This window comes from Colius striatus, chromosome 5 (genome assembly GCF_028858725.1).
Source record: "Colius striatus isolate bColStr4 chromosome 5, bColStr4.1.hap1, whole genome shotgun sequence".
Lineage (NCBI taxonomy): Eukaryota > Metazoa > Chordata > Aves > Coliiformes > Coliidae > Colius > Colius striatus.
This window is the reverse complement of record NC_084763.1, coordinates 55,181,821-55,207,176: the sequence shown is the minus strand read 5'-3', so window position 1 is coordinate 55,207,176 and position 25,356 is coordinate 55,181,821. Positions and strand designations below refer to the sequence as shown.

The 25,356-nt window shown below is 38.1% G+C and overlaps 1 protein-coding gene across 1 annotated transcript in view; it reads right to left on the bottom strand.

Moving 5' to 3' along the window:
* Positions 1-25,356, bottom strand: part of ITGA8 (integrin subunit alpha 8) — a 97,153-nt gene that overhangs the window by 19,974 nt on the left and 51,823 nt on the right. The window contains exons 21-27 of the mRNA XM_061997292.1: positions 20,495-20,587; positions 14,924-15,003; positions 12,081-12,161; positions 11,163-11,268; positions 8,877-9,035; positions 3,272-3,397; positions 5-118 (exon numbers count right to left, since the gene is read on the bottom strand). Coding sequence (XP_061853276.1) covers positions 5-118; positions 3,272-3,397; positions 8,877-9,035; positions 11,163-11,268; positions 12,081-12,161; positions 14,924-15,003; positions 20,495-20,587 — 759 coding nt within the window. The remainder of the gene's footprint in view (positions 1-4; positions 119-3,271; positions 3,398-8,876; positions 9,036-11,162; positions 11,269-12,080; positions 12,162-14,923; positions 15,004-20,494; positions 20,588-25,356) is intronic.

Here is a 25,356-nt window from a genome sequence, read left to right as displayed (position 1 = left end):
TTACCTCCAGGAATGTTTGGGCCCATAGCCGAGACCTAATTTTGAGTGCTGCGCTCTTCCCTCTTTCCAGCTGTCCCACGGTGCATGAAATTAGGATGCACTTCACATTTGTACAGTTCTGTGTGAAAACAAAAGGAAGTCATACCCATGTTTTAAAAATACATATAATCATTTTCAAATGCTCTAAGTTAGCAAAACAAATCCACTTTCCCTTAAAGAGTTAAGGAGTCTGAAAGCAGTAATTTTATCTAATACACGTAAGACACTCCATGAATCACTCTGAAAAATATAAACCAAGTTCTTTTTGCACCAGTAGCTACCTGGAGCAATGAAAATACAAGTAATAATTTTCAGCAATGTCTATTCTGAAGAGGTGTTAAAACCTCCAGGTGCTTATCAATACTTTGAAGCATGTGCTTTGGCTTCATCTATTAGTGACTTTGTGATTGCAGCACTCTTTTTTTCCTTCTGTTTTCTCTGCCTGAAGTCTTTATTTATGTTGCTAAATCTTTCCCCTCTTCTAACTCTCCTGGTTTTCTTACTGATGTTTACATTATAGCAGCCAGAACATTTGCTGAGATTCAGTAGTTGCTCTACTTGAAACTTTTCTGTGAAACACGCCTAATGAGCAGTGATTCTGGCTCATACACTGGGCTGAAAGCAAAAGTCAGGCAATGCAACCTAAAACTATACACTCTGTTAAAGTCTGCTACAAGAATGTCACAAATAAAAAGGTTAAAAGCTGACTGGAAGGCAACGAAGGGAATAAACAGAACCTTTTAGGGCTATCACAAAAATTATGCAGTTGTTTGGAGCATAGAAAGATCTCACAGAAAAATGATTAAAAGTGTGTGCAAATAAACATATAGATTGATATACACAAATGGGTTTTATCTGGGAAGTTTTGGTTTGATTCAGGAGGAAGGCTGAGTTTTTCACTGATTCCTATTTTTATAATAAAGCAGAAAATCTTTCCATTACAGATGCTTTTCTGACATTCATGACTGAAGTTTTCACAAGTATATTCCCTCAGGAGAGTGAGAATGGCTGCACTTCCAAAGTCCATACTCCATAAAATGAAATGATGATGTATGTAACAGATTTGAAAACACCATTAAGGAATCCTTTGTCTTTAGAGTCAGCTTTGTCCACAAATGTCTATCACGAGTTAAGATGAAGATGTCAGCTTAATCACTGTTTTCTAAATCTGCCTGGAAATGAAACTATAAACCCTGGAACTTGCCCATAAGACACATTTTTCCCTTTAAATTAATAATTCAAAGTATCAGTTTATTTGACCTTTCATATTTAAACATCCTCCAAACCAGATTTATTTATCTTGCAGGAAGGAGGAGAGATGTTTTCATTGATCATGGTGGCCAAAACTACATATTAACAAAATAAAGCCTTAATATGCAAAAAAAAAATCTACTTTTTGTGGCCATTTTAAGACTTGAACACATATTTTTGTTTTTCTTAGCAATGCATTTAACCTGCAGTGATTTTCAGAACACTGTAACATTAGAACTAATGGAAGGGAAACCAAATATTTAATAAACAGTTTAAACACAATAAGAGCTTCTCAGAACATTTTTGCTCTCTTTGATTAAAATGGGAGTAACTTAATATTACTGAGAAAAATTACATATTTAAACAAAGAATTATCTTTGTCCAGTCAGTCATTTTCCACTCACTTGCCATTGATACTTCTAATACACCAAAAAAACCCTAATTAATTTTGCAGTATCTGCAGTATGCTTTGCTGAAGGCACATAGAGTTGGGCCACCTTCCCAACTCAACAGATGACATATTGCTTTCCTATGTCCTGCTACATATCCAGTAGTAAGCACTGTACCTTATCCTATGCTATCAAAAGCATTTTGTACTACAAGAGTGCTCACCATAATGTCAACTTTATGTTACTCTGTATTCAGCTAAATACTATCTGTTTACATCAAGCAGCTGAAAAAAATCTCTGCTTTGTGTGTGTAAATACTTAAGAAGAGTAGCTGTGGTAATGTCTATGTTGGCAGTATATGAGCCTAATCACTGAGAAAGATAACTGATAGTTAAGGTATTACTGAAGAATGGATTCAGTGCTCTGTGGCATTGACTGCTTTGTCTTTGAAGGCATTTTACCTTCAGTCCCAGTGGAATCAAATTCTTCCCAGGGTATTAGTTTGATGAAAGAATTACATAGGAATCAATAATGATTATTGTTTAAAATGGTTTCACCTGTGATTTTGTTAGTAATGACATTATGGTATTCATTACTTTCAGGTTTCAGATCCTATCTTCTTCCTGCCACAAAATCTGTCAAATTAACTTTCAGAAGCTGTATTGATTCTATTGCTCCAGCATCCTTAGGTCTGTGAGGTTCTTCCTACCAGATTTGAGTGATGACAAGGAAGTAAAACCTCAGCTTGCAGTAAATAGCTTAATAAGAAACTGTACAGCATGAAAGAAACTCTGCCTGAGGTTCTTAAAAAGAGATGGAAAGCACTGACTGCATGAACCTCACAACTGACCTCAAGGTCATGGAGTTTGAACACAGGTGCCAGGCAAGGGGAGTCAATACCTACAATGCTGAAGTGTGCTGAAGGTGGGACATTGAATATGGGAATAGAAAAAACCCCAACTTTCTGAAAATAGAGCAAATTCCAAACACTCAGGCACCAGTCTGACTAGTTAGAACAGTTTTCCTGAGAGAGAGATCTTTGCTCTTGCTCCAGCATTGACTGAAATGTTAAAAATGCAGTGACCTGTCCCAGTTGTCTTGCCTGTGGTATTGTGAGGGGAAAGAGTCTTATCTTTTCATGTAAGTTCTTACTGGGGAAGAACAAACACACTCCAAAGTATGTGTGTGTCAGAGTTGCTATTTTACACGAAGATGTTAAGTGGGAGCTACTCTTCAGGAGACAGCCAGAATGCTTGGAGTCAAGTTAACAAAAAGAGACCTACCCTTCAGAAGGCAGAATCTGAAATTTAATTCATGGAAGAGTGTTCCATTCTTTAAATCTGTGCAGAAATTCCCTGTGAGAAATGTGCCATTGCACAACCACACAGGTTTGGCTGCAAACTCTAATGTCAAAATCCATCACGAAACATTGCTAACCTGTGGCATGGGGATACGTAGCAAACTACATTATAAACCAAGGAGTTAATCACTTAGAGAAGTATTTAAAAGTCTGTAAATGAATTGCAGTCAAAGCACAGGCATCTTGACATACTGCATGCATACTGCCAGCTTATAGTTTTTAGCCAGCTCACCAATATTTTTGCAGTGTTCTTCCTGTGTGGTTCTGCCACTGTGACCTCCCTTCTCCTGATGTAATGAGAAACTGTAGAATTATATAAAAAAGCAGCCAGTTCAGGAGTGTCTTGAGGATCAGCAAACTGCAAAGACAAAAAACGTGAATGGTAATGGCATACTCATGCAATGACTCAAACAGATTCGTTCCCTTCTCAGAGGTGTGGAATTCTGACTTCATGCTGTTTTTTCCATTTACCAGCACAGCCATGAGAATATACTGTCTTCAACTGGAAGCATGATGAGTAATACCACAGCAAGATATTGCCCAGTTATAAGGAATTAGAGTAGATATAATTTTCCCCAACTTTTTACCAGTGTCAATTTAATTGCTGTACTTAATTGTGTTAGATTCCTGGGAGCAGATTCTGATCTCTATAACAGGATAAATTCAAAGCTGCTGCATGGTCATTAGTTCAGATCAGAATCTGCTGATTGAGAGTGCTTTTCCAGCTTTAAAAAGTAATACTAAAAAAATCAGCAACACAACTTTTGATCATAACAACTCGACTTTGCATGATGTAACATTTTATGCACTTTTAATCTCAGATTAAAATGCATTTTCTTCAGCTTTAGCTTGACAGATTTTTATTCTCTGATAAAACCCCATTTTTATTGTTGGCAGTTTGTCTTTAATTGCAGAAAATGCCTGGCAACCTAATTGCTATGGAGGGACAGGTGAGTTTTAGTTCACTGCAATCCAATCATGTAAAATGACAATAAAACGTATGGGGAAGTTTGCAACAAGCTCAGCTAACCCAGCTAAACATAGTCAAGGCTATTCTTTAAGAGTCTCAATCATAAAGAGCTACTTCAAATCCATCTTATCAGCTCCTTGGAACTCTGAACACAAAATATCTTACACTGATATATATTTTTGTAATTGTAAGAAATGTTGTAGCACTGAAGGAGAGAGAACAGCTCGAAACTATATATTAGTGTGCACCTTCCACACACTTATCCTGTGTAGCACTAGATTTGGAGTATCTGTACTATTTGTCTGATGAAAATTATGAGGCTAAAGAAGGAAGTATTTTGACACTGTCTGAGATCTTCAGTCAGAAGCACTCTCAAAAAAGCATCACCAAAAGCATCCTACAAAGTGAAAGACATTCTAATTTATTAACTGATGAAAACCCCTTCAGTGAAAGTAAGAACTTTATTTCTGTGTTGCTTACTTAGGTTAACATGGTCCTTTTGATTTAAGGGAACAGTTAAATAGCTAGTTAAGTCTCTCCCTCTCAATGTGATAACATATGGGAATTCTCTTTCCAGGATTCTTTCACCAGCTTCTTTAATGATGACAAATTAAAAGAAGTGCAATATAACGACATGCCTTTGAAGAAGCCCTCAGTACATGATCACAACTGAGAAATATGTAGAGCCATTTGAATGCTAGAATATTTTTATATTTACTCTTTTTTTTTTCATAGATGTGAGAGTGTTAACATCTTCAGTGGTGAATTATGACAGCAATGATTTGAAAATAGCCTTCTGTGATCAAGAGAAAACACACCCATCTCCTGCAACAATTACACAGGAAGAAATTAGAAGAAATTATGCAATGGCCTAGATGTTCAGGTTAAAGATACTATTTTATTCTTCTTGAGCCAGTAGCATGGAACTGCACAACCCTGTAGCTATTTTATATGCCACATACTTAGCACACCCACATCTTATTTCAAATGGATTCTCGCTCCCTCCCTTTACCTACAATGGACTGCCTCCATTGCCTCAACAGGGAAAACTCTACTGCTTCTCTTTCCTGAGCCTTGTCACCTTGCACAGATTTTCAGTTCTCTCCAGTTCTTCCATTCACATTTCAAAACCCAGTTTAGCTTTCCTCTTAGCAGTATCCTCTGCTGCAATGTGTAACTCCATCAGAAACGTTCTGGAAGAGGACTTTGTGTAACAAAGTTGTTATACAAGAGGTGTCAGTGACCATTCAAGGGTAATGCATTGGATGGTATTAATTTGTGTCCAGACTAGGATTTAACACACAATTAAAACAGCTCTGCAGTATGAGGAGACGTTGCCTCTGGATGAGGTTAGCCCCTGTCAGTCACGTTAGTGGATGTTCCCCTGTGGTGGATTTTAGGTGGTATTTTGGTGCTTTCCTGACAGATACCTCACTCAGGGTACTATTGTGCTCAGCTGCTGCAAGTGTGTCGTATCATCCTGTATCAGCCATAGCTGTAAATGACTCCCTGTAACTCAGATTTGCAGGGACTACTTTTTGCCATCAATCTGGGACAAAAAGCCCAGCTCCTCAGAATACTGGCTCAGGCCAGGAGTCCATCTAGCTGAGTCCTCTTCTCATCAGCACTGCCTTTAAGCAGATGTGGAAGGAAGAACAAGAACAGGGCATGCATGCGTGATGATCTCTCCTAATAACTTTCAGCTTCCAAATGTTTTCAGCTCGGGGATTTCCTGATCTGCATGAAGTTTTTGTTCATTTACTAATCACCACTGGACTTCTTTTGTGCAAATTTGTCCACCTGCCTCTTAAAACCATGTAAACTTTGAACCTTGATTAGTTCTTTTGGCAACAAGTTCCAGACATCTACTACCCGTCACCATGAATGATCACATTCTTTTGCTTATTTTGAATCTGGCTCTACAGGCTTCCCTTGGTGCTTCAGTTCCTGTGCAGTGAACACACCATGTACAGGCAGAGAGCATCATTCCCCATCCATGCTTTTTCTACCACTTCTGATTTGACAGAACATACTTGTGCATTGCTTTTTCCTTTCCAGACTGAAGCATCCCAGTGTACTGAGTTCTTCTGTTACATATCAGTCCTTTTGCTCTCCTCTGCAAGACTCTTAATTTTATTATATTTCATGTCACTCACTGCCTTCAAAGAAAGCTCAGCTATAGAAAAGAGTCTTCTAAATAAGAGTCTTCCCATGTGTGCACAGGTTTAATTGATCTCTATGGAAGAAACACAAAGGAAACCCTTCTACAAGACAAGAAATTTAGCAACAGGGAGGAATGCACTGCTTTGACTCAGAATAATCTCAGTAATTTCAAAGGGGAAATGCCCAAACCCCCTAAGAGACCTGAGTTCTGAAATCCAGGAGGAGCCAGGCATATAATATCCTTGGTCTTATTTGGGAATTTGAGCCAGGCATCCTGCTGTTTATACAAAACCTGAAGGAAGCTGTCTCTGTATCCTCATCCCATTCATCCCAGCTGAAGTAACAGAGAAGCATTACATATTTGAAGCCTGATTTGTGTATTCTTCTTGTTCAGTGCATTGAAAAACTGAAATAAGGGAAAGATGTTGAAATTCTTGCAGTAATGATTGTGCATCTGAATATTCTGCTGAGACAGATTATTAGTTTGTTACTGCAGGAAGACTTCTCACAAGACTGAAAATTCAGTCTCATTTATCTAACAGATGCAATCTTTACCAATTAGGACAAAGAAGAGCAGACAGAGAATTTGAAATCTTTTAAAAAATGATCAAAAAGTGCATTGCCTAAAAAGATCATTAAGACCTCTGCTCTCATGACAGTGATGCTGCCATCTCAGCTTCTTAATTAAAACAGTGGAGGGGGGACGCTGAACTCCTTTTCGTGTACTTGCAACTTGATCTGATGAATGGCTTTGAGAAGCCAGACTTGCAAATACAAATGCATCAGCTCAGCTTCCTGCTCCTCACCACTTTGGAAAAGTAAGTGGAGTAGAAAAGAGTAATAAAAAAACCACTCCCTGTTTCCAAATTTGCTGTGTTTTGGGTACAAAACGAAAACATTTTCTGTATTCAGTTCCCTAACATTCATTTCCTTTTTCTTCCTCTAGCGAAACTAAGTAAAAGAGTGGAATCCTTACCCCTCTCTGGCTTCCTGGGTGAAACTCAGAAATCTAGCCATAAGATATTTGGAACACATAAGTTTTCCCTCATTTTTCCTAAGTATACATTGTTGTTCTGTCTCTTTAAGCTAAAGACTTGTCTTGCAGCTCCTGTGGTCATGAGCAATTCCCTTCACTGGAAAGATGTCTCCACTTTCATCCACTGTTCTGAACTCAAAGCCTCCCTGGTATGCAAAAGATGTATAGCACTTTTAGCATTTGGAGTGCAGCTCTCACCACAAGATGTTTAACAGGCTACTGGTTAAACCCAAGAAGTGTTCTTTACTCCAGAAGTGTCTGGAATCAGTTACGCTTCACAAATTGGATACCTTCTTTTTGATGGGATAATATGTAGAGCTGTGTTTTGCTAAATCTTCTGACTTTGAGCCAAACCAAGCTCTTTTGGGGGGGATCTGCCATTATAAACATAGGTCTTTGAAAAAGCTTTTAGACACTGGTGTATCAACACTTGGTTGAGGAGGCCACTACTGGGCTTCCCCTTGTTAGTTCTTCCTCCAAGTGCTGAGTTCTCGAGCTCTGCTACAAAACAAGAACCATGGGCATGGAAGGGGAAGCAATTTGGGCAGCAAACAATACCTAGACTTATGCTTATAAAAACAGTGGCAGAGGAATGATTTCGTCTTTGCTGGTATGATTAAAATCATTACAGAATCATTGCCAAGTAGAAATAAGCATTTCACAGAAATAGAGCCAGACTTTTCACAGAGGTGTCTGGATGACAGCTGATGGGTGTAAGTTGAAATAAGAGGTTTTCAGACTGGATATGGGGAAAAACCTTTCCCCTGTAAGGACAATTAAGAAGCAGTAGAATTTGACCAGAGAGGTTTTGCAGTCTCTACCTTTGGATGTTTTAAAGACTAGACTGGGTAAAGCCCTGAGTCTGATCTGATTCAAGCAGCTGACCCTGCTTGAGGAGGGTGTTTGATCAGAGTACTCCTGAGGACTCTTCCAACCTGAATTAGCCTATGATCCTAAAAGAACAAATCACCACAGAAATTAGCTGTAAATTATTTGTACTGGAATAAAAACCTGAAATTACCTTACATCCTTTAAAACTACTTAATGCTACAATACCTGGTGGCTGTTTGCTGTCTATTAGATAAACAGCTCTGAGAAGTTATTTCAGTTCAAAGATATTGCATTGCCATGCTATAAAAAGATTTTCCCCACTGCTAACAAGTTTAGATGCAAGACTTTTTGATAAGCAAACCAATGCTAAGTTGTACCAGACTCAACTGAAGAGTTATGTGCATCCCTTGACATAACAAAGGTTTCCATCACCTCTGAATGTTCATCTGCTAAGCACTGCTGTACAGATGACTTTGTGAATTACTGTACTCCTTAGGACACAAGAATTTTCAAGGTTCCATGAGAACTGAAAAAAATGGTGTTACCTAGTCAAAGTCATGTTAAAAATGACTCTCAAAGAGAATCCTGAAGACTACCTTGTACCTGTCGAACGGAAAGGCAAGTTTCTTGTGGTAAGAAGAGTACAAAAACCAAACACATACCATGCAACACAACTGTCACTAGAAACATTACAGTCTATGTCTCGTTTCTTATCCAGGAAAATGACCTCAGGCTCATTGTGAAACATTCCCCAAAAGCTCAATCCCACTGTGAAGTGTAGGCGGAAAAAAACAAGTGAAATGTGGACAGGGATTGAAATAAAAGAGGCTGACTTACCTTTATTTGCATTGTGTTAATAGGAGAGCTCGTTTGACAGTTCAGTGGTCCATGTGTCTGAATATGAAGAATATAAAGAAGAAATTCTTCTTGGCTGGACACAGGCCAACCAACATGGAGAACTGTATCATTGATGGCACTTGGTCCTATGTTGTGCAGCTGGTAAACAAATATAATCATTACTTTCCAAAGCAGGAAATAATGACAAAAAGCAGAAAAATGACCACTTTACCAAAAATAAAAGAAATGGAACTAGTCTGCCTCAAATAGCACCCCAGGACATTATTATTTTCTGGGGAAATGAATAGAAATAATAGAAATTTAAAAATATGGACCAGTGGGGAGCAGAAACCCACTGGCAGCCCGGGGGGGAGCCCACGCCGCAGCGGGTGGGTGCCTGAAGGAGACTGTGACTCCGTGGGAAGCCCACACTGGAGCAAGTTCCTGGCAGGACCTGGGAGCCCATGGGGAGAGAAGAGCCCACACCAGAGCAGGTTTGCTGTCAGGACTTGTGATCCTGTGGGGGACTCAGGCTGGAGCAGTCTGTTCCTGAAGGACTGTTTTCCCGTGGATCACCCACGTTGGGGCAGGGTGTGAGGAGCTGCCCCTGTGAGAGGCCCCATGCTGGAGCAGTTCATGAAGAACTGTATCCCATGGGAAGGACCCACGTTGGAGAAGTTCATGAAGGACTGACTCTTCTGGGAGGAACCCCACAGGGCAGCAGTGGGAAGTGTGAGGAGGTCTCCACCTGAGAAGCAGCAGTGGAAAAGTCCATCTGCAATGAACTGACTGTAACCCCCATCCCCTGTGCTGCTGGGAAGGAAGGAGTGAGAGTCCTGGGAAAAGGACAGGTGAGGGGAGGTGTTTTGAGATTCAGTTTTATTTCTCACTTCCTTGCTCTGTATTTTGATTGTTCATTAATAAATCAAACCCCTTTATTCCCCAGGTTGAGTCTGTTTTGCCCATGACACTAATTGCTGAGTGATCTCCCTGTCCTTAACTCAGGAACCTCTCATTATATTTCTCTCTCCTCTGTCCAGTTTAGAAGGAGGAGAGACAGAACAACTTGGTGGACACCAGGCACCCAGCCAGGGCTAAACTATTACAGTCTTTTCAATTTGAAAACATCTAATGACACCAGGAAGTTTGGATAGATGTTAACACTGGGTATGAGAGCTAAAGAAGCAGAACCTTATGTAGCTTTACCCAAATTTTCTAGATAGGTGAGAACCTCCCTTTTTAAAATATTCAGAATTTTTGTGACTGATTAATTTTATTTAGTACCAAATCTACCCCACTTTCAATCTTACACCTTCTTCAGTAAAGGGTTTTGGGGTGGGTGTTTGGCCTTTCTCAGTGCTTTGCTGATTTCAATAAACCATGAAAATGGTTTCTCGAATCACTGTAATTAACCGTTGTAACTACCTCAATGTATTTGAAGTCACATATGTAGTTCCAGAAACAGCCCAAATGTTTGAGAAAGGAAGATTGTTAGAGATATTTCAGTTTAGAGAAGCGCATTAAGATGAGGAATTCACAAATAATATATTTTCTTTTACAGTCTGATTCACTACAGTTTGGTTTAGTGATGCAAATGGTGATAAAGCTCAGGTGCTTATTTTCTTGAGTGCTAGTTTATGAATTATAACCACATGTGAAGTCCTGTTTTACCCCCTAGAATAAAAGTCATCCATCAGATTCCAAAGATGGCCTGTATTCCATGTAGTTCACTGGATGGACTTTTCCTAACCTGAACTCTTTTAACTGATGAAACATCCATAGGAGAAACCCCAACAATACAGGGTAGAAATAATGTGCTTCAAACACTAAAGAGTTATCTTCAATGGAGTATTTTCTGAGCAATGAGAAAAGAAGTCACACATATGTCTTCAGGATTTTGTTTTCAGTTAGTTAAATAAGGAAACATATTTTTCCCTGTGCACAGCACTCACAGCTTTTAATGAGAAACTTGTCAAATCACTGAAAATATTTGACACTGATTGTAATGAGATTTTATGCACTGTTCTTAATTATTGTCAAACAGCCACAATGTTTAAAGATCTCTTAAATGTCAAAGACAGAATCCTAGCATGAACTAACATCTCCTCCACTAACATGAAGAGATACTGGGGTTGTGAATTCCCAGATTAAATCTGAGTCACGTGCAAAAGTCAGAATAGTTACATTTGTAGCTTTATGTAGTTGCCCATAAAAACAATAAACCAAATTCACCAGGATTTTATTGGGGGCAATGTGAGGTCCTGTGGCAACATATAGACTTTTTACCTCATAGATGTGTTCTACTAAAGGACCAAGTTCTTCTTCTTTAGTAGGTTCATCTTTGGGTTCCCAGTTGTGAAGCGGCAAAATAATTGTTGGGGGGTGGGACACTCTGTAATATACATCAATCAGATTAAAACAATAACTGTTACCAGTCATCAGCTGCATTACTCTTATTAAAAAGTTAAGAGCACTATGGAAACCTGAGCCCTTATAAGGGCATTTTATTTGGGCACATTCATTAGAATTAGGTGAGGTAAGTAATACAATGTTTCCACAAAGTACTACCCAGTCCTACTACTGAGGTGCATTTAGTTTGATACTTCCTCTGATGGATGGTCTTTTTCAGACAAAGAAGGGACTCTCTGTTTGGAGAGAGGAATGCAGTCTGTCAGGCATTTACATCATTCTCACTGATGTATCTGAATACATTATCCACAAAACTAAAACAATGGTACATAAATAAATGCATTTTCTCATTTCCATTTAAAGCCTGTAGATATTTAATGCTGTGCATCTTCATTCCCTGCAATACTCTGTCAGATATTTAACTGCTCTGACTGTAAATTCCTTATCATTTCTTCTATTACCCTTTAAAAAACCTTGCAAAGTTGTTTATCTCATTTTACAGGTGGGAAAGTACCATGAGTTCCATACAGTCTCAATGGAAAGTGTTGTATCAAGAAACTGAGTTCAGAACTAGAGCCTGAAATAGTGCTCCAGGCTTCCCGTTTGCTTTGGTAAGGTTTTAGTAGCTCTGTCCCACAAGCCTTGCATGGGTGAGACTTGGGAACTCTCAGGTATCCCCGGTGAATGAGGCATTTGGGATTATAACATGTCAAAAGATTCACTACATGGGATTATTATATGCAGAAAGATTCAATACATAGTTATCATTATGAATTAAAACCATCAAATACTTACCCTCTGAGCTGTACTTGAGCCACAGCATTGATGTTGATATGGAGGTTAACTAAATTGCTGGTAGGATTAATCTTGTTAGAACTGGAAAAGATACGTACAAGGGTTAAAAAAGGTTATTTAGCAGAACCCTGGACTGTTACAGATACAGCAGTGAATAGCACAAGGTCTACAGTTAGGAAGTGATACCATTAGATATAATGTAGTATGGGCTTGCTATTTTCACTCTGAATTCTTGTAGGATGCTGGTATTTAAATTTGATATTATTTGAGCTCATCACATGTTTAATAATCTAATCAACTCAAGCTTCCTTTAAAGAACCCTATCATGTGTAATGATACAAATTTCTTTAGCTCAGAATACCATGTAAATTCTCTTGTTCAACCTTGTTATCTGTATGGATAGGAGTAGCTTAATAGAATCCAAGCATGTTTCATGCATTGGTGGAAGGCTGTTTTAATGAATAAGACAGCCTTTGTTCTAATAAAATTTGGTTTTATGATTCTCCAAACTTGTGACTTCTGCATGACAGAGTCTTAGAAGAAAAAGAATCAAAATAATGTTTCTTTACCTTTCTTATTTTCTGCCTTCCCCTATCCTGAAAGTGTTTACACTCTTAAGTTGCACTTAGCAGTGAAAACAGATCCCTATGTTTAAAGCTTAATGGTCTCACTCATTTTATTGTCTTTTCTTATTGCAAATCCTTAGTAACAAACATAATTTCTCCTGTTTCCAAAGCTCATTCTTATGACTATAGCCCATTGATGTAAAGAAAGATTTGCAGGTTCAATTTCATGAAGACAGTAAAATAACTAATTTCAGACTTAGAATGTATTTAATTACGGGATTAAGGATACTAAGTTTGAAGGTTTTTTCAAGCAAGTGTGGCAGTACTTCCTTGCTTCATGGAGACTAAGTTTCTGTTGCAGTTTACTGTTATCACATCTGGGTAGCATCAGTCAAATGGAAACATTCAGAGGAGGCCAGCATTCCCAGCGACTGACTTCTGAGGAGTAAAGGGCAATGCTGCTTTGATCCAGGCTTTCTGGTTACAGATTGCTAAAATTAGGAGCAGGTCTAATTTGTTTGTAAACTAATGCAGATTGCCCTCAAACATCATTCAAACTTTTGATGTAATCCTCTGCAGCCATTGCTTTGCATACAAAAGCACAACAATTGCTTCAAGTATAAAAATGACCTGATATCACTAATTTGTTGAATAAGCTGCCCTCCAATTTGTACGATGGTACTACTTTCCACAAAATTCAAATCCAGGTATGTATTTGGCATTCAAACCTTGTTTGTGCTTGATGGTATTTTGTAGAGAAGAAATTAGTTTAAATAAAAGTGCCAGGAAATTTCCTTCTCTAAGGGCTACATAATTGCCTGGTAAAATCCACATCAGAAAAGGAATCAGATTTCAAGACACTTATTTCCTATAAGCAATGAACTTCAGCCTCACAAACCAATGTATTTGTTTTCCATTTGATGTTTTGGAGTAAATTAAAGGTCTCCCTTTTGAATAACTCAGACCAGGTCACAAGCTCTCTGCTTGCCTTTCCTTCATTTAGGTAATTTCCTTTCTGCCTTATGGATTTCTGTTTCCTTTTTGTTTTAAGATTGTTTTACCTGTTCAATAAGGACACAGAAATGCACAACCTGTAGAGCTGCCTGAGAATGAACATACAAAGCAGTGAGTACAGAGTACGTTCCCTGTGCAAGAGATTTTACTTTATTTATTAAAATACTTGGGTGCTCTTCAACATTTTGGTACCAGTTTGTGGAAATTGTCCTTTTTGGTAACCCAACAGATTTCTCCCCTTCACAGTTTAGTTAAATCACACCCATGGAAGAAGAATGACTTGTTGCTGCTTCCTGAAGTTTAGACTTATTCCTCAGTAAAGACTTGCCACTTTTTCTAAGAGAATTACCTATCCTCAAGCCTTATTACCTAGAAAGATCAGGAGATGGACAGTCTCCTGGGAGAGGGATGAGGCCCGACCAGGCACCTTATTGTTTTCTGTGGCATTACTGTGGCCTTCCCAAATTTCTGTATGTCCTTCAATGGAAACATTTTAAAGGTCTGTTATTTACTGTAGTGAACATGATCAAGGACCTCGTTAGAGGCCAGACATTTCCAATTAAGTCTATCTTTCTGGGGCAGAGAGGGTCCCATCAGAAACTCCACTGTGTGTTTGGTGTGTACAGATGGAGCAGAAACTGCCACCTCCTGAGAAAGTCCCGTGTTTGTTCCTGTGGTTATCCTAATCCACCTTGTCCTGTGCTTTGTCTATGTGTAAGAAGTACTGTTCAGCATAAACCAGAGATTCTCCAGTTATATTTCCACAAATGTGGAGGAAATGAATGAACAAATGGCAGAGGTTCACCTACATCAAATTGAACTGTTGTCTCTCTTCATGCCAGTAAATCTGTTGGGCAGACTTGAACTGCTTTCTATTTTCTAAATTGTCATGCATATTTTTTTTCAAGGCATGATATTCTTTTAAATACAAAATGTTGTTACAAAGTGATCACTGCTCATTAATTTTCAAGTGGAAAACAAAGTGCACACTTGGCAACTCTGTAGAATGCTCTTGGGTTACTGACCAAAACCAATTAACCTGCATTTTAAACCAAATTTAAATCTTCAGAATAACTCTAAGACTGATTTTTCTAAAAGCTAACGTGGCTCCAACCCCACAAATCCTCCTGAAGAAAGCTACCATGTGAAAGCCCACGAAAGAACAACTGATATTGAAGAGTTAGAGTGATCTTATACATTAGACTTCAGAAATCATCAGGAAATAAGAATTTAAATAACCAGCCTCTTGACAAAACATCTAACCTTTTTATTTGTAGCTCAAAATTGATGCTGAATTCTGCATTTTCAAAATGCTGAACAGAAAACCGAATGCCTGTAGAGAACTGAGAAAGAAACAAAACATCAGGTTACTACAAATAGTTAACATCTCCATATCAAGAAAGCAGTACTGTTCAATACCACATTTCACAGACTTGTATAGGATACTGTGGCCTTTTAAAATGAGTATGAAATAATATCATCTAGTTGCTTACTGGAAAAAAAAATACCATCTTGCCTGTGTATGTCACCAGATGGGAAACTTGGCTGGACAGAGGAAAGATCAAGAGGAATAAAGAAGCATACTCTCAAGAACTCAGCGGTGGGCCCTTCTTCATCCAGACAGTCTTTGCTTTACTTTGCCAAGCCCAAAGGAAATAATAGCTGTCTGGCACCTCCCATCCCTCCTCAGTGCATGCCTCTGCCCATGGCTCCAGGGCTTCCTGCTCCTCCCTTGTCTCTGTAACTGTGACAGGAGTTGCATGCTTTAGGTATTGGGGGGCTAACTGATCACCTGTTTTTCTTCTAGAGCCTCAATTAACTCGATGTTTTAGTATAATTTTTTTTCAGTGCAGTTCAATTAAAAGGAATACAACTTCAAAGTTACATTTGCAGTTCAGCTTGCCACTACTTGCACTGTGTGACTACAGAAGAGAGAGGGCAAAACATGCAGTCCTCAAAACTGAAGGAGACAACGGCTTCCACTGGTGCTCTCTTGTGTTTATGCAGACTTTGCCTCCTCTCCCTGATAATTTCCACTTGCTTTGCAAGAAGGACACAGAGTAAAGCAGAAGTTAATTCAGAATTGCAAGGATAACTGAGGAAGGAATATACAATATCATATATTGGAGTCTCTTTAACCCTCTTGTTGGATGTATTTACGGCCCCAATATGTAAGGGAAGGGAGAGTAGGGGGAGATGCCATCTGCCCTCCACGTTACATGGCTACAATTGTACTGCAATGTTTACATTAATGTTTTTAATTGCCTCATTTCAACTGCACATGTTTTAAATCTGATAATATTTGTAAATGTGAATTTTGCATTGAGGCTGACAGCAAAGTCTACAGCCTGTAATCTTGTACAACTTCTTACTCCCTCCTACCTCCCCTATTAGCCTGATGCTAAAATTTCCTGTTGGGTAACTTTGTGCTTTCAGCTTTTGAAAAACAAGGGTTACATGTAGCCATATTTCCCATGTGCAGAAACAATCTTCCTGAGAAATTCATCAAAAGGCATTAGGAAATCATTCCTTCATTCTCTGCCAATAGCTGACTAAATGACAAGGGTGTGGGGGGAAAAAAAAAGAGCTGTCTGCTTGGCATACTTTCCTTAACATCTTTGGCTTAGCACTGTCAGCAACAGGACAGGACACAACAATGTAGAGTTTTATGTTTGGGACCTAGATTTAACATGACTGAAGAGAAGACATTTTCCTCTGTGGGTGTAATTTCAAATGTTTAAGCAATTCCTTTTTTTCCCCAACTGATTTCATCCAGTTCTCCTCCTTTCCTTGTTTGCTGTGGTGCATCAGTGAATCTTAATCCATCCCAGAACAAGACTTAGCTAACACGTTTCAATTACTTCATTTATCCTATGCTGAAAGCAATATTGTCACCATAAAAGAAATGGCAAGATCAAATATTTGAATTCTGACCATTTTAATGTCATAGTTATTGCTAATTTCTCCTTTATGGAAGTAGAATCTTTAAATTGAAAAGGTAGTGCTCACTAAATTAAAGAGGAGCTGAATAGCTGACTTGGAAAAGAGGTATAAACTAATTTTAAGACTCTTTTTTAGAGATTATTTTAACAACTGTATTGACATTTATTCACTTGGGGATTTTTTGATCTCTGAGACAAAGAAATCCAAATACTCAATTTAGCATTTATCTTTATGTTTGTTACTAATCAGTCTACATAACTTTATTTCCACTTACAGCAGACAATGAACCAAAGATAAACTTTTCCTGAGGCAGAGCGGACATGAGCTGCAGTTTTGATGATCTATTGTACCCCTGAGCCTTAACCCCTTATTTAATACTGAATCACACTCCTACTGAACGAGTCTAATAAGCTGCAGGTGTTGCCTTTTTGTGGTCGTATGACTTTGTAAAATGTCAAGCAGCCCTTGGCACTGCCACTGATAAAGGGGCAAAGATGCTCATATGCCCTTGCTGAAAACTCACCGAGGCCAAAGCAGTTCAATTTGTTAAAGCTTGTAATTTGGCAATCACTCAACCTCCTTATTTTAGCAGGATGTTTGTTTTATCAGAATTATTTGAAAGTTTCCAAGAGAAGTCAGTTTCATTAAGATTGCATTATTATAGCAACACCATCTATCTTTGAAATACATGACATTTCTGCTATTACTGATAAGCTTTAATCTGTCATTGCGTTTCACAGGATCTAGTAGTACATTGGGAGACAGAAGGGATGGCTTTTTTTGAAGCATCTTACAGTGCATATGAAAGAGAAAACCTCTTTGCTCTCAAAGAATCAGTTTGGTACATACCAAGAAATAGGCAATGTCTTCCAAGCCTCCCAGCCTTCCAACTTGACCTGTACTAATTTCTATGAGCTTCCAAATTCTTCTGTCAGAATTTATAATAAAGCCTACATCTCACTTGCTAAGGCAGCTGAACAAGCATTAGGAAGGTTGTCAGTCTGATCTATTTTGGTGTCCTAAGTAAGTACTCCGAGCACTCTTTGTCAGCACAGCAGCATCACAGATGCCAGTTTGCATTCTGGGATGTATGGTATTGTTGCTTTCCTTCCCATTTCTTTTTATCTTCTTTTATACCTTTTCATCCTTGTTTTAACCTCAAAGATATTACAGAAAAGGCTAAGTAATTTTTGTGGCCAGTAAACAATTTAAGGTCATAGCTTTAAAAAAACAACAGAGATATACCAATTTTTAGGACAATAAAACATTTGGAAGACTTGAAGTGTCAGACAACTCTGTAGCCCACTGCAATAATATCCCATGTGTTAGATCTCGAAATCTTGACATAACCCTTAGACTAAGAAGTTGATCTGGAAGAGTTCAAGAATTCTAGGATTTCAGGGTGCTGAAAAGTCATTGCAGTGACTTAATAGTTAAAGGTTTTAGGAATGTTTGATTTTGACCTAACCCTCCCTTCCCACTCCCTCACAATTTTCACAAAGAGTCCCTTTCTGACCAAATATTTTGAGAATAACTGATCTCCTGCCAGAGCAGAATTGTTTTGCAAAATTGGAAATGGATCAGAGCAATCTTTTGTGATTTATGCAATTTGTATAAAGGGCTGCTATTTTGCTTTTGGAAGTACATTTGCCATCATAAATACATTTGGGCTGAAAAAGCTCAAGTCCTTTCACCTTTACTAAGTGTCCAGGAGAGCTGGTTTCAAAGATAGAGCTAGGCTTTAACTGCCTATAATCAAACACTTTTGCCATCTGGCTTTGTAATGCTCTATCTTCATATGTCTTCATTTTCAAGGGTTAGATTCTTTTGCTATAAACCAGAATATCCTTAAATATTTTATTGAAGCCTGTTGTTTTATTCTGCTGCTTCTATGTCTCTCTTTACAAAGCATTTTGCTTAGGAATGTTTGGTAAAAGTGCACTTATGGCAGCCCTAGAGCTGATTCTGAAGAAAACCAGGATTAGTTATGCCATATGAATTCATAAGGAGACAGGTGGGAGTAGCACTGCTTCAGTGGCCATCAAATAGCATTCCTGAAGTCTTCACACTTCTAGCATTTTGGGTCGAGGATGATGTGGAAACAAGGTTTTGGATTCAAAAGGAGAAATGTGAAGGGCTGTGGTCTGGTACCTCCACACTCAAGACCTTTTCATTGCTTATGTTTATGACAACATGAAAACCACAAAGATTTTCTCCTAACTTGACATACAATGTTAGTATCTAATGTTTAGTTTTCCTTTTCTCTTCCAAACCCACGGGGTTTTATGATCTCTCTCCTTTTCCTCCACCCCTTAATCCCCATTATCCACAGATTATTGTCCACTTCCATCTGTATCTCGAGGATTTGTCTCTGCCATGAGACTAATTAGGAAAACACTAAGCAGTATTTAAATTTGTTGGTTTTCATAGAATCATAGAATGGTAGGGGTTGGAAGGGACCTTTAGAGATCATCTAGTCCAACCCCCCTGCAGAAACAGGGTCACCTAGATCAGGTCGTTTTCTGGTACAGGAAATTATCTGCCTTGACCTTTTTCTATGTTCTTCCCAGAAAACACTTATAGCATCTCCTTCAGACTTCTAGTTCACAGTACTTCTACAGAGAAGGACTCTTACCAGGCAGGTTCCTGGTCCCAGATCCATCATCTGGAGTTTCTTTTTCAATGATTTTCACCAACTTGTAATCCCAGAGTCTCCCTGAGGATGCTCATAAGAGTAGACGACCGTATGAGACACCTGGTCTCACATTTACTTTCAAAAACTCTACTACTGCTCTGAAGCTAACCCTATAATCAAAAAAAGCTTATTCTAGTCCAAACAAGCTTTTTCTATTATCTGACTGATTTGGTTCTTTTAAAAAAGGTCAGACAGGACTAGCTTCAAGGCCAGGAAAACCCCACTGTATAGAGAGTCTGAAGAGTGAAACTTAGAGGACAAACCTCAATTTAGCATGGATTTTGAAAATACTAAGGAGATTTGCTCTGGTTTCTTTGCAAAGCCACGGTTCCAATATGGAATGCACACAGTGGCAGCTTTCAATTAAAAGCCCTTGGTTATTTCTCATATATGTTCATGCTGTTGACTGCTTCACTTTGATTAGGACAGCTTTTAATGTACAAAAGCTTGAACTATTTGTTTTTAGTTAAACATTAATAGCATTTACAAATTTATAAGCAGGGCTAGAATTCCTTTGCAAAGGCATCCATGGCCAAACAGTCCTGGGTTCAACACTTCTGTGATTGTCCTGAACTCTTTTGTCATGAAACAGGGACAACTGTGGAATCTAATCCAAATCTATGCTTAATCCTTCTGCTGTACTTCATCAGTCATTATCCTGTCCCACTTTCACCTAAAAACAAGGCTAACAATGTTCCATCTAATGCGTGGTATGATTTGTGAATGTTAGGAAGATACTTTGAATTAATAACTTGGAGGAAAACTTGATTCCAACCACATTTTATGATAAGACAACCATTATGCACTCAAGATGAGAATCAGGCTAAAGAAGCTCTACTTTACATATCTGAAGTAGAAAGAATAGTAAAAGGGAGACATAAACAGCTCACATTATGAACTGGGATTCTCTTCTCATTATACTAGTGAAACTTCTGTGACTTGAGTAACTCATTTTCTTTACAATAAGTGAAATACAGCACATACTCTAGCAGTATTTATCTTTTAGAACAACAAATGGTTAGTTTTTCAGAAGAATAGTTATGCCTCTTGTAACATCAACAATTTCCTGGCCAAGTCAATGACTTGATTTACATGCTGCTTATTGGGACACATTCTGCTAATTGAATAGACTTCCGTTTGCTCCCTTTATAATCCAATCAGACAAAAACCAGTCAACAAGTCTGTTTTTCCCTTACATTTGCTCCAGCAACCATGGGGTTCCCAAGATCACAGACCACCATTCTAGTTTCATTTTCCATCTTGTAGTCACAGCTCAATACGCGCAGTCCCTGTAACACAAGCACACCAACACGGGGGTCAGAGTTCACAACGAAATGTATCCAGTTGGGAAAGTGATGCTGTTCTGACTGTGACATTTCTTTTGATTTCAGACACCTCCCCAGTGCACTATCTACACATGTAATTGGTTATTTTCAGACAACAAGGGAAAACTGATGCCAGGGAAAACCAGGAATGTTTCCCAGTACTTTAAGAGCTACTTTAAGATCACCCTATTTCTGGTTTCAACGTTCTGCTTTGCTGAGAGTGTTTCCTATAGCCATAATGACTCAACAGAGAACAAAAGAATAGGCAAACCTGGATGAGGACAATAAGCCTCACATTAACTGCAATAGCTGCATAATCCATCAACAGAAGTCTCTATAGTGAACTTTTGCCATTGGCAGAACTTTATTGCGGACCAAATCTAGAACTTTATTTTCCAACCTACACTTAGAACATTAAATAGTTTTGTAAAAACATAAGCTACTACCTGTGTTTATAACTCAGCAGCAAAGGAGATTAATTTTCACATGATCAGAAATTAAAGGGTTTATTGTTTATAGCAATAAGTAAAATTTAACTTTTATCAGCAACGATTCATTCAAAGTCCATTTTGTAGCTAACATTTTTCAGGCCGTTTTGTTTGCTAACTCTGAGGATACATTCATATATTTTCCCCCTAAAGCTCTTAATGTAAAATATATCCTACATTTCTTTTGGTTTTAACCCTTTAATCTTTATCAATAGTTGTTTTCACCTGTAAACAAAACAAGACAGTAGAAAAGGCCAAAACCAGTATAGAATAGTGGAAGAGATGCAGAGTAAGACACAACAAAATGCTTATTTTTTTTTTCCTGTTTTCTTCTCTGGCATATTCAATAAAGAAAATACTTCCATATATGTGCATAGGTAAGTCAGCTTTGTATAGTTGTGGCTATAAAGCTCTCCCACTACCTTTCATCTCATTTATGATTCTCACAGATTAAGCAAAACATACAAGGACAGGCTCATTATATAAAAAGACCTGGGAAATGTCCAGACCACTGACCATTTCTTCCTATCTGCAAAAGCCAGCATGGACATGCTGACCTTACAATTTCCTGAGATGAAAAGAAAAGCTAGGAAATGTCATAAAAGGAGCCCATGTGAAGCATGCCCTCATTACACACTTCATGGTATACCCACACTTTACAATATGCTAGGAGGAAACAAAGTTTGTTATACAGTATGTCCAGTGCACTACTCAAGCCTCTCTAGGGTTGCAAACAGGAGATTTTTCCACTCTTTCCAGTTAGTTAATTAAAACACACCTCTTATTGTCCCTATCATTGAGTTCATGTGTAACTCAGCCAGATGGAAGGTTTTGCCACAAAACCCTTCTACCTGCCACTGGTAGCAATTTATATTTTTATAGCAACACATGGTCTTTTTGACAGTCTTGAGCAGAAGCAAAACCCCAACAATTAACACATGTGCTCCCAGGGTGCATTTTAACTAGAAAATGATTGGCTGCTTTAAGTAATCCAGGCAGCCTACAAACTTGAAACTCTTTCTTGTGGTCTTAGTGATGAATTACTAATTGGTGCCAGAATGGTTAAGCAAAACAGGCTGCAGAATAAAACACTGCCTCTCTTTCCTTGATCAACACCTTCTAATTTTATCTTCTGAGGAAAAGTGAATGGATTAGATACTAAGTGACAGAATCCAGCTTCTCATCTAACCAATATATGAAGAACTAGTGTTTGTCCTCAAAAGGCTCAAATCACACGTCATCTAGCCAGCAACTGTGCACTTATTCTAAGAATTTTTAGGTAAGACAAGGTTTCAGGTATTTTTTCCTATTTTAAGTGTCATGCTTCAGTTGAGAAAGGCACAGGAGTAATGGCTCAGACTCTATCCACTGTAATATAATTCTGGTTGTGATCTGCAACAACTCTGCAGCTTCCAGCCAGAGCAGAGATGATCATGCCAAAATACATAATGTTTTTAGTATGGAATATATACCTCTTAGGGCTTTCTATTTGCCTTATTCCCTTCTACTAATTATTACATGAGAACTTGGGTTCCAGCCATTGCTCCTAAGGCAGAATCGAGCTGTTCTCCTTCTTGTTCTGTATCTTGGTGAATTCTTTCACTGGGAAAAGGATTAGTGCACAAGCATTCAGGCAATGCCTTGGGGTTCAAACACACAATCTTGGTATTGTAGTGTAAGAATGTACAATTCAGCAGGTATATACTCTCTGTGGATCTACTGCTGGCCACAGAAATGTGAGGTAATATAATGTGGATATGCTTTTTTCAATGCAGCTAGTTGCAGTAACTCCACACCTGATGCATGTAGACAGTTATTGCAGGCCAATGGGTTTCCAGTAACTAGTAAAGCTGTGGTAATTTACTCATTTATCCTATTTCTTGACCTCTTAAGTGTTTCCACAGTACAACTAATGAATAACACGTTGGATTTCATTGTAAGACATTGTATTTTGTTAATCAGCTTTTGACTGAAGTAAGTATTAGTATGTGCAAGAATCAATGAAACTTCAAAATCACATAATTGACCCCAGACTTTAAGATCACACACATTCACTTGGCTCTCCACTTGCATGTGCTCACATAAAATCTTGCAGAATGCTCCCCTTTTGATACAGTCTATGTACAACATGCTACAGAACCAGGTCAGAGAGAACAAGATTGCAACTGAGGTAGGTCAAATATTGTAGGTCAAATATTGTACTCCATAAAGATAAAGGTAAGAGTTAGAAGACAAGTGAATTTTCAGTTGAGTTGACTTTAACACTTTCTGAGTGTAATTCAAATGACATAGAATAACCCAATAAATTGCTGAAAAAAATCAGGTTGGACAGAACCACTTAAGGGATAAATTTGCTTCTATATCACATACACTAAATACATATTATTCTCATAATAAAGTAGCCTAATATCTTCCATGAGTATAGTTACTTTGAAATGATGGCAGCATAATGTTCAATTCTGAAGATTTTTCCATTCCAAAGAAATGTATGAAGTGATTTATTCAGCTCATTACATTCTGTTTATTCTACTCTCAGTCTACCTGTTTCTCTGGCTCTGAGGTAAATACCATCTCCATCTTAATACAAGGAATTCTGTAGCTTGCAGAAAAGCAGCTACACAGAGGACTATAAACACTGACACCTCAAAGAATCAACAAGATCCTTAAATGCAGAGCTTTATGAACATGATTGCAACAGGCTCTACCATAAATACACCTGTTATCTGAAATTATTCTGTATTAAATTCAGCATATTTCAGGAGCAGTCTCAGATGTCCCATTGGCAGGGTGCAGTATGAACACAACACCAAGAAGTGAAATCCTGACAACACTGCAACTGACAGCAAAACGTTACTTTTCACCTCTGGTCCATGCCTCAGGATACCTACAGACAGAACATTTTTTTCCATATAGCTCAATATTTACTGCATCTCCCTGTATATAATTTGCTCTGTGCTCTTGTCAAGTGGTTCAAATTGCCATATTTTTTTTTAAAGCCCTATAGATTGGAGTCTCTATATTATGACAGCTAAGAATTTGGTCACCCTGGTAACACATGAACCTCTGATCACTCTGGGGGAAAAAAACCCTGCTAATTCTTGTTTTGAATGGTTAAAGTTGTACATTTAGACAGAATTAAACGAGAAAACAGAACAGGAAGAATATAAAAGAATGCCTGTATTTAAAAATGTGGTTTTCCATTCTAAGTTTTCTTTTTCAGTTCCAAAGATTGCATATTCTTCTTTTTCATGATCACAGCAGTGTGACATGTGGCAGCACAGAAAAGCAACTGGGTAGACCCAACAGCCAACCTCCACTAGCAGTTAAATGCTTGGAAATTTTGGCTTTTCCTTTTTGAAGAAAATGACAGTATCAATGTCTTATTCAAATGCACTTCAGGGGTGAATGTTTTAGCTTATTTCATGCAATGGTAATGTCATAAAGATAATAGTTTTAAAAAAATACACATTTACAGTTTAAAAACAATAAAAAGAATCAACTTGCTTTGAGTACCATTATTATTATTGTGAAAACTGCCCTTGAAATAAGGGAGAGAATATAGTGAGAATGATGCAAATAGTACAAATGAAGTTTTGACATCTCTTTCACTAGAATAAGTATGAAAAGTAAGAGAATTGTGTTGTAGTGAACTCAGTAAATGTAGGGGGAAAAAAGGGATTCAGAAGGAAGGATTCAGAATTGGATTTGTCATAAATCTATTTTATTTTACAGGAAACCTGAAGAAAATGAAAAAGTTGCATTATGTGTCCTGGGCTTTTCAAATTTGTTGTCAAAAAGAACATGAACACTCCTTCCCAACCCATTTTAGCTTCTCTTAATTCTTGCACCTCTTTTTTCCTTCCTTTCCCCATACATCTACCCTGCTGGCACTACAAAATTCAATTTTTCCTAAAAGAATGAAAACATCTGAGTGATTTCTGTGCAGTCCAAATGATAGATGCATGCTAATACATTCTGTGGGGTTTGGAATAAGTGCCTCCCCTGACATCCTTGGTAATGGCCAAAAGAGCAGGCAAAGATTCCTAAAGAGCAACCAAGGAAAAAGATAACCATCTGTAGCATCTTAAACACAACTTTTGTAGATCACAGACTGAAAAAACAGAGACTATGCTAAGATAATGAACAAAATAGAGGCTGGTGTCTTAGTTGTTTTGTGTACAAAGATACGCTTCTGAGAAATGAAGTTGTGGAGACTTTCCATATTCTCATCTTCTGTGCCATCAT